This window comes from Peromyscus californicus, unplaced genomic scaffold (genome assembly GCF_007827085.1).
Source record: "Peromyscus californicus insignis strain IS unplaced genomic scaffold, ASM782708v3 Scaffold_21__1_contigs__length_65335640, whole genome shotgun sequence".
Taxonomy (NCBI): Eukaryota; Metazoa; Chordata; class Mammalia; order Rodentia; family Cricetidae; genus Peromyscus; species Peromyscus californicus.
In genome coordinates this window covers 56,190,592-56,207,864 of record NW_026294514.1, presented here as the reverse complement: position 1 = coordinate 56,207,864, position 17,273 = coordinate 56,190,592, and the positions used below count along the sequence as shown (strand labels likewise).

The following is a 17,273-nucleotide window of genomic DNA, read 5'->3' as shown; positions in this document are numbered from 1 at the left end:
ACCACCACTCTCCACATTATTTCTGTGAGCCATGATCTTTCACTTTACCTGGAGTCCATTCATTTATCTAGGCTGGACAGCCAATAATCTCCCAGTATTTCCCGGTCCCTGTCCCCCAGCACTGGGGTGACAGATATGCGTGGCCACACCCAACGTTTAAGTAGGTGCTGAGGGAAGGGTCTAAACTCAAGTCCTCAGGCTTATGCAGCACATGATTTTAACCACTAGGCATCTTTCCAGCCCAACTTTACAAATTTTAAAACCTTGTTTATATTCAAATTAAAATGCTAATGCTATCTGTTGGATTAAATATATTCATATGAAATAATTCTCTATAAATTAATCTTTAAAATAAAGTTTTTTCTACATATTTATATTGTTCCTCCTTCTTTTCAAGTATGTTTGCAATAGAACCCATTTCAGCTTTTTCTTTCTATTATCTGTATTTTGCAACACATCCTCTTTTTAACACATTGATTATGGATTATATCTTGGTTTTACAAACTTTGGTTTCAATAGAGACATTTTATTTCATGTAGTGTTGACCTGAGGGGAATTCTAATGGTCAAAGATAAATGTTTTATTGTGAAGAATGATCATAAATTCAGTAGACTGACAGATATAAGTTGATAGATATGCTCAAATATATCATTGGAAGACGCTGATCTCCTAATTGATTATTATACATAAATAGAGAGTGCTTATCTTGCCCTCCCTCTATGATGTACCACTGAAAAGTGGGTAATTCTTTATCACAGCCAAGTAGGAAGCAATGCCTGTTTCAAAGTGAGAGGACAAGCCATCTCCAGTTCTGCAGCTGTGAAGGCAGGATAACAAACGCACTGAATTACTTTGTAAAACCCATGCATGAGCAGGGGGGGGAAATAAACTGTGCTCATTGATGATTGATGCAATCATAAAAGAAAATCTGACACCAGAGACCTCCTGAAGGAAGAAGCCAGGCCTGTCATAGTGAGGCTGCTCAATGGTAGCCACAGTAGTGGAGATAACAACTAGATCCCAATGAAGCATTTGGAACCGACGGGTGATTGACAAGAGACAGACAGGGCAGAGGAACTCACGTACAACACCATGAGATGAAGTCATCAGGCCCAAAGTAGAAGAGATTCTAGGTACTAAAAGATCTAGTCAACTAAAGACATTGACCTCAGAAATATGCTAATCAAAGAAAATGATCTCGGTGATTCTGTATTAAGAGGACACTAATTCCAGAGACATGTAAAGCCAGTTCAGACTCCACATACAGCTTTCAGATATTTGAACACTGACAGATAACTTGAGGGACTTCTATTTCTGCGGGTGTAATAGCACTATAAGACCCTTTGAAAAGCCCTGGTGCTTTAGAGATGCCAGATGAAGGATGAATAGAAGAGTTTGTAATGCATATTGATCAGTTCTGTGCTATAAAAATACTTCAACGAAACAACTTATATAAGGAAATATTTGGTTTGGCTTATGGCATCAGCCCATGACCTCAGCTCTGTTCAGATTGGTCCATACTGAGTCAAACATCATGGTGGCACACAAAGTGGAGAAAAAGACTTTTAACTTCATGGTGACCAGGAATGAGGGCAGGAAAGGGGTGTGGGGACCAAGTACACTATCCAAGAAGTGTCCTAGTGACCCACTTCCCCTAGGTAAGACCCTACTTCATATGGATTCTAGTTCTTCCAAATGTGCCACCGTCTTGGGGAAACCAGCATATGAGTTCATAAGGGATAGTTTTGCATTCAAACCTTAACGTTCTATCCCTTCCCCCTGAGGCTTATGTTCAATGCATGATGGGAAATACGCTTAGCCATCTTTACAAGTCCCCAAACTCGTAACATTTCTAACATCATTCAAAAGTCAAAGACCAAAGACTCCACTGAGAATGAAAGTAAAATCTTAGCCATGTTTTCTATAATAAGAATAATTTATAAACTCCTGTGGCGGCTTGCATGAGATTGGCCCTCATTGGCTCATATATTTGAATGCTTAGTCACCAGTTAGATCTGGTTGTGAAAGATTAGGAGGGATGGTCTTATTGAAGGAGGCATGTCACTGGAAGTGGGCTTTGAGGCTTCAAAAGCCCAGGCCAGGCAGCTTTCTCTCTCTCTTCCTGTTGCTTGTGGATCAGGATGTTCAGCTACTGCTCTGGCAGCATGCCTGTCTGCTTCCTGCCATGATGATCACGTAACCCTGTAAAACTGTAAGCAAGCCCCTAATTAAATGATTTATTTTATAAGACTTGCCTTGGTCACGGTGTCTCTTCACAGCAATAGAACTCCCAAACCACAATGAAATAGAATTAACATTTCCACAAGATATAATGGGAACACAGAAAGTAAGGGTGGACAAAATATAAGACCCAAACCCATCAGATGCCCCTAGCACAAGGTTCTTTTCCAAGGGCATGTGGTATCAAGAGCTTCACTAACCTTGAGAAGTCACACCCCCGAGGCCTTGCACGTTGGAGTCCATACAGTCTCTCCCGTTGTCTACAGCCTTGACTAGTAGACATCCCATGTGCCTCAATACCCTGAGGTCACAATTGCAACCTATGGTTTACACATGGCTGTGGCAATATTTGTTTTGTGCATACCAATAAAGCTTATCTGGGGATCAGAGGAAAAAACCAGCCACTATATTAAACATAGAGCCAAGCAGTGGTAGCACATGTCTTTAATCCTAGCATTCAAAAGGCAGAGATCCATCGGGATCTCTGTGAGTTCAAGACCACACTGGGAACAGAGCCAGCCATGGTGGCACACACCTTTAATCCCAGCACTAATTAAACATAGAGGTCTGGAGGTCTAGACAGACAGGCAGTGATGTAGCTGGGCAGAGAGAGGAAGTAAGATGGCAGGGCACAGGAAGGTTTATAGGTGTGAGTATACAAGAAGTAGCTCTCTCTGGAGGCTGAGGAGTTGGTAAGGTGAAGTTGGCTGTGGCTTGTTCTGTTTCTCTGATCTTCCACCTTTCACCCCAATATCTGGCTCTGTTTTTTTTTTAATTAATAAATGTGTTTAGCAATTCATGTTATACATGACACTGAGAAGGGCTGCCCACAGGTATAGCAACCTTGCTGTCTCTTGTCTGACCTCCCAAGACATTCCTTTGTAATCTGAGTGGAAAGTATTCATGACCTGATAATGCTTGCATTTGTATATTGGCTAAACTACCATCTGGTGGTTGATGCCAAGCTATGACCCCATCTCAGGCCTCGTGGGCCGGGCCTTCACTGTCCACATTCCTTCCAGCAGTCTGACTTTCTGATTCCCCCACCAGCATTATCCATGCCTGCTCATTTAGGGTGGAATGAACTGACCAGCTAACAACCTTACAGAAGGACCCCAACATCATACTTCTCACATCAATGTAGCAAGTTGAAGAGAGTGACGAGGGAACAGCTGTGGCCAGGAGGCCACATTGCCCATAGGGTGGCCACATTGCCCATAGGGTGGCTGCTCTGATGAGTTACACTGACAGGTAACAACTTACACCGAGTTGTTTCTGCGGTAATCCTAATGGTACCTCCAGGGGTCCCTGAGAACTGCAGACTTCCTGCCAACCCATAGGGCATGGATGGTGATGAGGCAGAGATTGGCCACAGCCAGTCCTCTACCTGTAGAGCCCAGAGAGTTAGATTCCCAGCTGTCAGTGGGACAGCACCCTCTTAATTGGCCATTGGAGGCCAAGAGTCCCATGGCGAGATCCAGAGCATCCTCTCCAGCAGAGTATCCTCTCCACATAGTTTCCTGCTTGCAGTAACAGGAAATCAGGCAAGGTGAGGAAGCCCAGGCTTCCTTCTTTACAAAACTCAGAACCTGTCACAGCCAGGACAGCCAGGACAGCCTGGACCCTCACGGGCACCCAGGTACCCACCTCTGATCAGAGTTACCTCACTCTATTTCACAGGAATCCACAGAAGATCTGATTAAGGGACATAATCAACCAATGTCCACTCCACGTAGCCATCACAGACCAGGCTCAGCAGTACGGGGGCACAGGGAGCGTGAGTGTTGGCTGTGTGACCCTGGGGTAGACCAGACTCACTTATGAAAGGTAAGTTCATTGTCTCACCTGTGAGGAGTAGGAAACGATGTAGGTAGAGCTCAGAAGGGTAGAGTAAACCATGTTCACATGGGGCCTGCCTCAGTAAGCTGATATATCCTATCTTGGTCACCCCTGGCCTTGGCAGTGTAGAGTACACAGTTTTGGAGGGGCCTAGCCTTTCTCAACCTTATTGAACACTAGCTCCAATTCTGCAGGTAGGTGGGTTGAAGCTCTGGATCCAGGCAGATCATGGAAGGAAGTAACTCTGCCATCTCATGAGGAGCAGGGTTGGAGTGTGCACTGGTTGTTCCCTCACAGTCACTGCCACTGGCTCTCTCACAGCAGAGAAATGTCCTCAACCCACGCTTTCCTCCTATTCCACAACAGTCCTTAGATAAGCAAGTTTGTTTGGGGGTTGACAGGAAGCAAAGGACTAGCTTTCGTTTCCATAGCACACTCATTACCATGGGAACCTGTGTGTGGTCAGTACTGTGATCCCTGGTGGCTGTGTCAAGAGTGTGAGCACAAAACACACATCTTTGAGCCCACAGTAGGAAATTGAGCTTTGTAGTGCATGGTGGGTGCAGGTGGGGGCCCCAAACCACCATATCACTCCTGTGTGAAGGTGAAATGTGAAGGAGAGCAGAGGACACAAAAAATGAGCCCACTCAGACCTGAGAACTTTCCTAACTTCCAGAATGATAGAGAATGAACATCACACAGACCTACCCATGTGTCTCAGCATAGCAACTTCCTATCTTGGTCCTGTGTGTGAATCAATACTGTTGTGACCATAGTCAGCCCTACTTAGGACACTCCTAGCCTTTCAGTGCTGTGAGTATAAGAAAAAGTGGCCAAGAATGGTCTGAGAGCATTGGACAGATCCAACTCTACCTAGTTTTCAAATGGGAAAGAGTGCAATCTTTTAAATCCTCCAAACTTGAGTTGAAGTACAGAGCAGAGCTGGCAGTGAGATCAATTTTGAGGGCTCAAGGATGTCCCAAATAAATCAAGGACCATCCTGCTGTTTTTTATATGTTGGAACTGGGCTATCTCCTCTCCAGGTTCTATTCAACAAGACATTGACAGGAATTCCCTGGCACACACTGATGGCCACTGAATTCCATGTTCAAAATAAGAAGACTTGGTCCTGCATGGGACAGACATGGCTCAGCCTCAGCCTGGGAAGGGTTGCTCTCTGCCTTTTGTTTTCAGCCTGGAGATGGAAGGATAGGATCACACAACCCAACTTTTGGAAGGGCAGGAGGCCCTTGTAATAGTCTTGAACCAATGAGTATGATGAGGTGTGGGAGACACAGGGCAGGAGTCAGGGGACAGCTGTACTGATGACACAGACATCCCTTGGAGGAAGTAGGACAGGATCCCTGAAAGCCCCAAAGCTGAAGCAGAATAGAGACAGAGTTGGCAGTGAGACAAGGTTCAATGCCATGAGCATGTCCTAAACATGTGTGGGCCCCAGTGCTGGTATTTGTCAGGACACGGATCTGGGCGAAGGTAAGGTTATACCCTTACCACAATCTCCAATTATTGACATTTGCAGGGACTCCTCACATCCTCAAGGAAGCAGAGTCTGAGCACCAGACTTGGAGTCAGAGCTGCCATGGCGAGGTCAGGAATCCTGCAGGGGACACGGGCACAGCCTGGAGAGAGCTATTTCCCTACTCTGAGCCCAGCCTAGAGATGACAAAGTCACCTACCCCAGCTTCTGGGATGTCAGCAGGTTCTGTTGTCCATTCTATGATTGGTGAGTAGGATAGAATGTCAGGGTAGGGTTTGGGGACATCTTTAAAAATGGTAACACTCCGGAGTGCTCACTCAGGTGGACAACAAACAACTCAGAAGCAAGTGGAGGAGCATTGAACAGCTGTCTGCACCTAAAACTCAGCTCAGAAACCATCTTTGTATCCTCACAACCCAGCCTAGGCTTCTGCACAGACAGGGCTCACTCAACACAGCCTTATGAATTATGTAAGTTGGAGGAAATGTCGCCTTTAATGCCACACTGGTCTATCCGGAAGGAGATCCAGGCCTCTTGGTTTGTGGGCACCATGTCCCTGATGAGTCTCGGTACTCCATGGGACATATGACTTTAGAGGGAAGAACTGTCTCCTTTCTGCCTCCACTGCCATCCTCTCTGCATTTGTCCCCACTCATGGCCGCACCAGTCCACAGAAATGCAAATCTCTCCACAGTGTCCTTACAGGGGTTCATGCTGGTGGGATTTGAGGGAAGTGCAGAGACCCAGGCCCTGCTCTTTGCTGTCTTCCTGGCTCTGTACATGGTATCCATCCTGGGCAACCTCACCATGATCGTGGTCATCACCCTGGATGCCCGCCTGCACTCCCCCATGTACTTCTTCCTCAAGAACCTGTCCTTTGTCGACCTCTGCTACTCCTCTGTCATTGGCCCCAAAGCCATGGCCAACTTCTATTCTTCCAACGTCATAGGTGTTGCTGGATGTGCCACACAATTGTTTTTCTTCTCCTTTCTGGGAACAACTGAGGCTTTACTCTTGGCCGTGATGGCCTACGATCGCTTCGTGGCCATCTGTAGTCCTCTGCACTACCCAGTGACCATGTCCCCCACAGTCTGTGCTTGCCTTGTGCTGGCTGCCTACTGTGGAGGCTGCCTCAACTCCATTGTGGAGACCAGCCTCACTTTCCAACTCCCCTTCTGTCGCTCCAATCGCGTCGACCATTTCTTCTGTGATGTGCCCCCTCTCCTCCAGCTTGCCTGTGCCGACACCTCAGTGAACGAGTTGGTGATGTTTGCTATCTGCGGTTTCATTCTAATGGGGGCAACATCAGTCATCCTGATTTCCTACGGCTACATCACCATGACCATCCTCGGCATGCATTCGGGATCCAGGCACAAGGTCTTCTCCACCTGTGGCTCCCACATGACAGCTGTGTCCTTGTTTTATGGGACTGGCATTGCTATATACGGCCAGCCAGGTGGTGTGGCATCTAGAGAGCAAGGCAAAGTGGTCTCCATCTTTTACACCCTGGTCATCCCCATGCTCAACCCCCTCATCTACAGTCTACGCAACAAAGATGTGAAGGACGCCCTACAGAGACTGGGACAGAGATGTGGAGCTGTGTGAAGGAAGGTGGCCAGTAAGGGACGGTGTCTGGGAATGGAGGGAACAGTTGTGTGGAAGACACATCTCATTACTAGAACAGTTTACGTGTGTTTTGAGTCTTGCTTTCCGTCTTGCTTCTGGGTAGCTTCCTGTATGCTCTCCTCCCTCCCGAACCCTTGTTTGCCTCCTTCCATCACAAACAGCAAAGGCTCACAGGATAGACACTACTATATTAGGACAATTATCCATGAGGAAGAGGCTGCTCCTTGGAGCAGAAATAATCACCCCCTGGGAACCAGCTTTTCCTTCAAACAGCAAGAGGTTTCTTAGGCCACTCTGTAGAATGGAGAACCCCATGGTGAGCATGACCAGCCACACTACACTGCTGTCCTCTGTCTCAATGCCTGTCCCATTCAACTTAAAACTCATGTCGGAACCCCAGAAATAGACTCATGTCACTAGACCTTGCTGTCCACTCTCGGCAGTGTAGTTACAATTGTCAAACTTCCTCTCCTTCACTCTAGCCATCACTGGACTCTGTAAATGGCATATTGGGACAGGTGGCTAAGCCCAGCCCACTGGGACTGCTTGGAGCTTGGGTTTCTTTCTTAAAACACCTGCTACATTATGAGCTAAAGAAAACTTGGGCTAATTTTATGTGAACTCTCATTCTATATGTCAGTTTGAACTAGATCCTTTTGGGGGAAGACCGCTTATGATGTAAACACCAGGTAACACATATCCCCAGACAGCATCTAGGAGCATACCCATTTATGCAACTTCTGCATTAGAACCTTGGTCAGGACACCAACCACAGCAAAGCAGATTTACCAGTCTCTGCAGGAACGTTGAACCTAAGCCTATGGCAGAACCAAATGCACTAGGATCACATGTTACCTGGGTCAGTTCACTCTACAACCTCTGCTATTGCTGTTGTGCAGCCCAAATAAACCTCAACGATGCAGTCCCAAGCCAGACTGACCCTAAGTCCTGCAGTTCTGGACTTTAAATAGGATGGGTTTGAGGTGGCAATGTTGGATAACTAACTCTTTTTATTAGAATACATAAAAGAAAAAAAGAAAGAAAACACCTAGATAATTAGCTTGAGAGGGGAAAAAAATCAAAACTCTGTGTTAGTATCACATGGAAATATACATACAACAAGAACAGCAATTCAGAGACACATGCCAACAGCGAAACCAAATGGCATGTAAGGCTAACTAACATGAGACTCTGCCCAAACTTCCCTTACACACCCTACCCCTGGCATCAACAGGTAAAGCGTCCCCAGGGCCCATCACCAGGCCCAAACTTGCCCAGCCTGCCCAGCCTGCCCAGCCCCTAGTGCTGACAGGAGAAGAGTTCTCAGACCCCACCATTGAGCCCAAACTTCTCTGTCTGCACAGTACCTAGTGCCAATAAGTAAAGCATCCCAGCGGGCTCTCCCCTGACTTGTGCAGTTCCGTCCAACCCCCGTGCTGACAGATAAGCACCCCGAAGGCCCTGAGACCCACAGTTCCACTCACCCAGCCAATTCCAGATGTTCAACTTCCCTTACAAAAACAGAAACAACCCCAAAATGTGAGACAGCACGTCTCTTCCAAAAGGACTAATCCTATAATAATGGCCCCCAGTGAGAATGGCCTCCAAGGTCTCCCTGACGGAGTTCAAAAGAACAATGATAGTTACATCTGAACAACTCAAGGAAGACTCGGACACACTCCCTGGAAAGAATCCCAAAAGGGAGTGAAATAAGGAAGACAGCGCAAGACATGAAAAGCGAGCTCAGGGAAAAGGTAGAATTACTGAAGAAAAGCTAAACTGAGTGATGGTAGAAATGGTTTCCTTTTTCTTTTTCTTTCTTTTTTTTTGCTGTTTTGTTTGGGTTTTTTGTTTTTTCTAAGAGACAGAAACGACATGAGATTGGGTGGGTAGGGAAGGAGGTGAGGATCTAGAAGGGGTTGGGGGAGGGGAAATAATAGGGTCAGAATATACTGTATGAAGTTTTCAAAAAGAAACAAAACATAAAAATATGCTTTTAAAACAACTTAAAAATAAAAATTTAATCAGCTGACTATTTCAAGAGCCAGGGCCACAAGAACTAGTTGGCTGAAATGGGCAACACACAAAGAGAACTCGCCCGTCCTCCCAGGGGCCTTTGGGCACCACCCTGGAGCAAGATATATTGTTTTATCCAAACAGGGAACGTGGTTGGGAGGGCAAGACTGAGGCAAGTGGGGTCTGGCGGGGACACGGCCCAAGCAGGAGTTTCCTTCGTGCTGGGCTCAGACGTTTCCATCGCCATCACAGGAGTCATGGTGGAGCCTGGTTAGCCTAGGGACTGTGGTAAGGCTGGGCTCAAGGACATAGCATTTCATTAGGGAGACAGTTCTCAGAAACATAAAGGCAAACATGTGAGACACAGGAGCATAGATACAACCTCACCAAGAGGCATAAATGCGTTCACTAAACACAAGCTCACCTTGTCCACCAGACGTGTTGTATGGAGATGGTGGAGAACAACTTTTTTTTGAGGGATGGGAGACCCAGGCTTCCACGTGCCATGTAGAGGAGACATACTTCATGTTTCTGAAGGGAAGCAGGAAACAGTAGCGCTGTTGCTGACTGCTGTGTAACAGGATGCTGCTCAGGACACAAATGGCTGAAACACAGCCGAAGCACAGATGATCCATTCCTGATACATCCCAGGCCAGGACAGAAGGGGTCGTGTCAGGCTGGCTGTCACTAGAGGAAGAACGAGGCGGTACCCTCACCACCCACAGATGAGCTTGACAGAGGCAGCAAAGCCAGGCACCCATCAAGAGGCGACTATCAGCAAGACCTTCTCAGGAAGACTCCAGCTTCTCAGGAGAACAGGGCAACAGTTAATAAGTACGACCTCATGAAATTAAAACAAACAAAACAAAATTCCGTTCACCAAAGGACACAATTAATTGAATGAATAGATACACAGAATTGGAGAAAATCTTCTCAACTTATAAATATGACAGGATTGGTATTTAGAATATAACAAAAACTAAAAAAAAAAACAAACCCAGAACCTAAACTACACATACATAGACGGTTCCACACCCACGTACGCACAAACAGCACTAACTGAACTCGTGAATTAGAGAGAGAGCACACGCATGAGCACTCGTGAAGCTGGGACAGGAGAGCGATGGGAGGGATGGGGGAGCATGGATTTAGAGTATGGATTTGATTTTAAAAAAACATTATATTCTTGTATGAAATTCTTGATCAATAAAAAAGAAGGAAATACATTTCAACAAAATCAAATAACCCAATTGATAGATGAAACAAATAGACATTGCTCAACAGATGGAACACAAATGACCAGTAAACATACAGGAAATGCTCAGCTTCACCAGTCGTCAGAGAAATGCAAATTAAGCTCCCGGGAGGGGGTTGGGGGTGGTTCAGTGGTTAATGCACTTGGCACTCCTGCAGAGGAACCAGCACCCCCATGGCAGCACACAAACATGTGTGACTCCAGTTCCAGGAGATTCAGCACCCTTTGCCAGCCTCCGTGGGCACTATACACATGTGGTGCACACTCACATGGGCACTATAGACATGTGGTGCACACATGCGTGCAGCCAAATGCACATAAAATTTAAAAAAATCTTAAAAGAAACAACACCAAAATTCAATCTTAACTCAGAATATGACAATTTTGTTAATGCAATGAAATTTTTTTGATGATAATCATTAAGAATAAACACAACAATAAATGCTAGTGAGGACGTGGACCTCAGGGAACCCCCATACACCGCTAGTGGGATGTAAACTAGCCCAGTCACTGTGGAAGTCAGCATGGAGGGTTCTTGAAAAACCAGCAACAGCTCTCCACAGAATCCAGCTGCAGCTCTTCTGGACGTTTCCCTGAAGGACTCTAAATCAATGCATCACAGAGACACTTGCACATCACTGTTTACTGCAGCACCCGTCATAACAGCCGAATCATGCAGCCAACCGGGGTGCCCAGCAGCAGAGGAATGGATGGCGAAAATATGGTATGCATACACAGTGGGACTTTTGCCAACCATAGGAAGAGCCAAGCTATTTCATCTGCCAGAAAATAGATACAACTAGAGATAATCTTATTGAGTAACTTAAGACAAGTGCCATGTTTCCTCTGATCTGTGGATCCTAGATTTTATATAGACACGTAAAACCATGCATGTACATACGTCACGGAAGTGGGAGTCAAACTGTCTGGGGAGAGAAGTCACAACAACGGAGTGAGCTAAGTGAAGGGTAGGTCTAGGGATGTGAGGGGGAAGCTGTTCAACACATGTATGTAGCCTGAAAATGAAATTATTAAAAAAGATGTGCACATTGATGCACTATCGGGGTGCGTGTCAAGTGTAGGACGAGTGAGTACTGTGATCCAGTTGTATGAAGGTGCCAGCCACAGCCACGGGGTGCAGTCACCTGGGGACACATGGCCAACAGCTGAGGGAAACAGGGGTCACTGTAGTCTGGGAGAAGCTTTCCCTTAGTTCCGATGGCTGTTACTACTACTGGCTTGGATTTTGAGTTCCTTTAAGCAGGAACTGTATTTGTTTCAAGGAGCTGAGTTCTTTCAGCAGCAGAGGAAGAGCCGTAGCTAGAGGCCAAACTGCATTGCCTTGATGACTGTTCCAGGCATTGGTCCTTCTGAGCTGACTCAGCCATACTTCTGATGGTCCTTCTCCGGGTCTCTGAGGACCAAAACTTCCTGCCAATCAACCAGGAGAGGATGTGGTGAGGGAGAGATTAGCCAGAGCCAATTCTTAACCTCTGGAGCCCGGGGTGGGGGTGGAGTTCCAGCCATCATAGAGGACAGTGTCTTCCTAATTGGACACTGGAGGCCAAAAGTCCCAACCCTGCCAGATGCAGAGAATCCTCCCAAGTGGAGTGAACTCAACACACACTGCCCATCTAAGAGGGACCTGAGGGGAACCTAGGCAAAGGAGGCAGGAGCCCTCCCTCTTCACAGGAACCAGAGTCTGAGACAGCAAGAACGTACATACCAGACCCTCATGGGGACCCAGGTGCCCTCTTACACTCATCTCACTCCACTGCCAAGAAAGCCATAAATAACTTTAAGAACAGACAGCAACTGATGCCCATCTTCAGCGAAGACCAGGCTAGCCAGCCCGAGGACCCTGGGAGAGAGGTGTTGCCTGTGTGATCTTGCTGCAGACTGGACTCTCACCTAGAAATGGTAAGTGTGGCACTGTCAGGCCTGCAAGTGTAGGAGACTCCACGGCTACAAGGCAGTGGGGCCAGCATTCAGGAGGAAGGGATGGCTTGCCTCAGCAGCAGAAACTCTCCTGTCCTGAACAGCCCTGGTCTTGGCCCAGTTCAAAGCTAGTAGTACTGGAGCCTCCATCCTAGGCTTAGCTTGTTAGACGAAAGCTCGGCTTCTGCAGTCAGGTGGAATAAGCGCTGTGCCCGGCCAGCTCACCAGAGGCTGTGATGGAGCTGACTCAGGAGGGGCAGGGCTGAGGAGAGCGAGCACAGGCTGCCACTTCACTGTCAACCAGCTGCTCTTTCCACTGATCCTGTGGGCACCCTGCGCCCTTACTGAGCTGAGAGATCAGACGTGTCTTTGCGCCAGCAGGAAGCAAAGGTCCAGATATGGCATGGGTATTTCCATCACATTCACCACGGAAGAAACCTGTGTGGTCAGTACCAAGACCCCCGGTGGGTGTGTCAAGGCCCATGTACTCATTTGAGCCTGCACTGGGAAAGTTGGCTACATCCTAAATGGTAGGCTCAAATGGGCACTCCAAGATCCATGTCCCCACTGTCTGTGGTCTGTGGAGGATGGTAGTGGTGGGTTTTGCAATAACTGAACAGAGACTTCCTTGAGACCCCAGGGTAAGTAAATTAGACACCTGTCCCTACCTAGCCAAGCTCCTAACAACAGCAGCCTCCCGCATCCATCTCAGGGATTTTCAGAGTAGTGACCCATGGCCAGTCCCAAACAGGATGCTCCTGTCCTACTGCTGTGGACCCTAGGATGATGAGAAAGTAGCCACAGAAGGGCAAAAGGCACTAGAGAGGCCAGTCTTGTCTGCTTTTCAAGTTAGAAAGAGAAAAATATTTTAAACTGAAAAAAAAAAACTAAAAATATTTTAAACTGAAAAAAGCTGAAGTAAAGCAGGTAGCAGAGTTGGCAATGAGATCAGGATGGAAGCCATGAGCAGGTCCCAAATATGCATGAGTACCAGTCCTGCTGTTTCTCAGAACACAAGCCTGTACTGCCCACTTATCACATATAGATGTTGATTGGCAGGAACGTTTCATATCCTCAAGCAAGCAGAGTTTCTGCATGTTGATTGTGACTGTGGTCCAGGCTTGGGGTTAGAGGTACCTAGGTGAGGTCAGAGTCCTGCAGGGGACAAAGGCACAGCCTCAGGGTGAGGGCTATTTTCCTACCCTGACTCATGCCTGGCGATGACAAGATCACCCAACCCAGTCGCTGGGAGGCCAGCAGATCCTCGTGCCCATTCTATGGTCAGTGAGTAAGATGGAAGGTTAGGGTGGGGTTAGGAGCAGCTCTACACATGACACCCCTAAGGAATGTCCCTGGAGGTGATGAGCAACAACCCGGAGGCAGCTGAAGGGATGCTGAAGGCTGTCTGCACCTGAGAATCACACAGCTCAAGACGTCTCTTTGCTTCCTTAGATGCATAGCTCAGCTTCCTGCACAGACAAGGCTCAGCACAACCTCATGAATTAAAAAAGTCAGAGAAAATGTCCCCTTTCAGGTCATCCTAGCTCAACTGGAAGGAGATCAGAGGAGCTAGCGACCTCTTGCACGGGGGACAGTATGTCATCAACAGGCTCCTGCAGCCTGTGGAACATCCAACGGCACCGGTGAGATCTGCTCCCTCTCGCTGTCTCCATCTACCTCCACGCATCTGTCCCCACTCATGGCCACACCAGTCCACAGAAATGCAAGTCTCTCCACAGTGTCTGTGCAGGAGTTTGTGCTGGTTGGATTTGGGGGAGGTGCAGAGACCCAAGCCCTGCTCTTTGCTGTCTTCCTGGCCCTGTACATTGTGACCATCCTTGGCAACCTCACCATGATCGTGGTCATCACCCTGGATGCCCGCCTGCACTCCCCCATGTACTTCTTCCTCAAGAACCTGTCCTTTGTCGACCTCTGCTACTCCTCTGTCATTGCCCCTAATGCCCTGGCCAACTTCTTTTCCTCCTCCAAGGTCATCAGCTTTGAGGGCTGTGCCACACAGCTCTTCTTTTTCTCTTTATTGGCTACCACTGAGGCTTTCCTCTTATCTGTGATGGCCTATGACCGTTTCATGGCCATCTGCAGTCCCCTGAGGTACCCTGTGACTATGTGCTCTACGACCTGTGTTCGTCTGGTTCTGGGTACCTACTGTGGAGGCTGCCTGAACTCCATCGTGCAGACCAGCCTCACATTCCAGCTGCCCTTCTGCAGTTCCAACCACATCAACCACTTTTACTGCGACGTGCCCCCACTGCTCCAGCTGGCCTGTGCAGACACAGCTCTCAATGAACTCCTTCTCTTCGGCCTCTGTGGGTTCATCATTGTGAGCACCACGTTAGCTGTCCTGGTCTCCTATGGCTACATCACCGTGACCATCCTCAGGATGCACTCAGGATCCGGGCGGCACAAGGTCTTCTCCACCTGTGGCTCTCACCTGACGGCTGTGTCCTTGTTTTATGGAACTGTGTTTGTCATGTATGCACAGCCAGGAGCAGTGGCATCCATGGAGCAGGGCAAGGTGGTCTCCGTCTTCTACACCCTGGTCATCCCCATGCTCAACCCCCTCATCTACAGTCTGCGCAACAAGGATGTGAAGGACGCCCTGTGGCGGCTGGGTCAGAGACACAGTCTTGTGGAGAAAGGAGGCAAGTAGGGATCATGTCAGCATAATGGAAAGAAACCATCCTTGGCAGACACTAGGTGCCTTTAATTTGCTGTTTTCTTTATTATCCAGTTTCTCTTGCTTTTTGATTTAACATGTTCCTGCCTTATTCCTTTCTTCCATTCTTTAATACATTTACCCATTCATCTATGAACACACGCATCTGCCCACTATCTACCCCCTCTTTCATGAGTGCATATTATTCTCCAAGCATTTACAAAAATGGGAATGAGGCATTTTGTTTGCCATAACAAAGCAAATGGTTCATACTTGGAAGAAGCCTGAATCCCTTTCACTTTGATTTGACAGAAGGCAGAGTTAAGACAAGAGTCCTTGAGAATAGCATGACAACCATTGGCAACATCTCCCATGAACTACACAACAGTGGACTTGTCGATGGTCCTTTCCTTTTCATTCATCACTGAATCTAATGTCAGTGTGGTAGGAACTTCCCTCTGAGCATCTAAGACTGTGGCCCTTAGAAGCTGTGTGTTGACCCATCCTTGCATTGATCTAGTATAAGGATGGGCTAAAGGGATGGCAGACTTCCTCTTCTGCTTGCCAATGGTTTTGCCTCCTCCACCTTCCTCTACTCATGGAGCTGCCCTTGTGGAGTATCACAGTGCATGGCTGGAAGCAGGAGGAGCCCATAGTGCACTGGCTCCAACATATTCCTTCAACCTGCAGCAGTATAAAGCCTCAGTCACAGTCACAATTCAGGGAACCTTAAAAACCTGGCCTGGACGGGCTGGAGAGATGTCTCAGGGGTTAGGAGCATTGGCTGTTCTTCCAGAGGACCTGGGTTCAATTTCCAGCACCCACATGGAAGCTCATAACTGTCTATATCTCCCATTCCAAGAGATATGACACCGTCACACAAATGCACTTAAAATAAAATTAAATAAATATTTTTTTTAAAAGTTGATAATGGATGTCTGTTTCTTACCTATGTTCCATCAGGGGGCTTTATGCACTAAAATAAAAGAACCTGGCCTAGCAGCTTGTGACTTTATCAAGGGCTCCTTGATCACCACAGATGTCTCCACATAGGGATGAACTCTCAGTGGCTACAACAGTGTGAGGAGTGGAGAATGGAACATCATTTTCTTGTTGCAGATTCTGGAGTTCTGCTGAATGAAGGTTCTCTCTGGCACTGGCCAAGAGCCTGAGCCTGAGCCTGACCCCCCAAGGGACTCCTTGTCCTGTTCCCCATCCTCATCCCTCCAGTCCTTTGTTTGTGGCAGTGTGCCTTCTGGGATGTGTCTCCCTTTCTCACATCCATCCATTATCCTGTGTCTCACCAGCCAGCTGTCCTCCAGACATGGGCTGGTCTGTGTCCCTGTCCTGTGTGTCTGATCCCAGCCCTCATTCTCCTGATGTACCTGTCCAGGAAGCCTGCAGAGAATGACCTCTAAGCAAGGCTGAAGGCTTCTTCCCATTTTCCCCTCCCACAGCACCCTGTGGGTCTCCATTTACTTCCTGTGGCTGTCTGGTCTCAGCTTCCAGACTCCAATCTCATTCCCTGGATTTCTGTCCAGTTGGTATCAAAGTCTTCCTTTGTTTGGACAGTTCTGGGACATTCTGCTCTGTGAGTGGCATGCATCTCATGTTTAATGATATTCTCTCCATTCTGTCTTCTCTTCCTTTAGTCCCCTGTACCTCCCACTGCCCCCACCCCAGCTTGCCCAGTTGATTTTAGAGGTGGGCATGGAGTGTCCTACATCCTCCACTCTTCAGTCCTCTCCAGTCTTCACTAGTTCTAATGAACACTTGTAATTTCCAACACTGTGCAGTCTTCCTCTCTTTGAAAGTCTCTTTCCTCTAGTCTCCTGATCTCATTTGCTGTGTCACATGGCAGCAGCTTCTAACCTCTCAGCTTTCCCGATGGAGATGTGTATTTTCAGATGCTTTGTGCTGCTTCTTAGCAATCTTTCCGCCTGGGGAGCCTCTTCCAGCTCTTCCCGTAAGCTAGGTCACTTCTGAGAAACTCCCTTGCTATCAATTTTTTCTGGAAAACCCCTTCCCTTGCCTTTATTATCACATGTAGACTAGAGAGTAAATGCTAAGAAACAACCAATGGTATCTTCTTTGTCCTTGAATATAATGTTGCTTTTCGGTTGCTGCCTTAAAAATTCCCCGTTTATATTTTATTTTGGTAATTTACCTCCTGTAGACATTGT

General features: G+C 47.4%; 2 protein-coding genes across 2 annotated transcripts; both read left to right on the top strand.

Annotated features, from left to right (window-relative positions):
• The first annotated feature begins 6,232 nt into the window (after positions 1-6,232).
• On the top strand, positions 6,233-7,224 carry LOC128117389 (olfactory receptor 12-like). The gene has a single exon (XM_052749283.1). The coding sequence runs from the start codon at positions 6,233-6,235 to the stop codon at positions 7,181-7,183; it is 951 nt and encodes a 316-aa protein (XP_052605243.1). The 3' UTR covers positions 7,184-7,224.
• A 2,119-nt stretch (positions 7,225-9,343) lies between these two features.
• Positions 9,344-15,821, top strand: LOC128117388 (olfactory receptor 12-like). The gene has a single exon (XM_052749282.1). It carries the CDS (start codon positions 14,113-14,115, stop codon positions 15,082-15,084), a length of 972 nt encoding a protein of 323 aa, XP_052605242.1. The 5' UTR covers positions 9,344-14,112; the 3' UTR covers positions 15,085-15,821.
• Positions 15,822-17,273: the final 1,452 nt, after the last annotated feature.

What these genes read in the sequence shown, in the direction of transcription:
- LOC128117388 (XM_052749282.1), top strand. Translation starts at nt 14,113, where the DNA reads ATGGCCACACCAGTCCACAGAAATGCAAGTCTCTCCACAGTGTCTGTG.
- LOC128117389 (XM_052749283.1), top strand. Translation starts at nt 6,233, where the DNA reads ATGGCCGCACCAGTCCACAGAAATGCAAATCTCTCCACAGTGTCCTTA.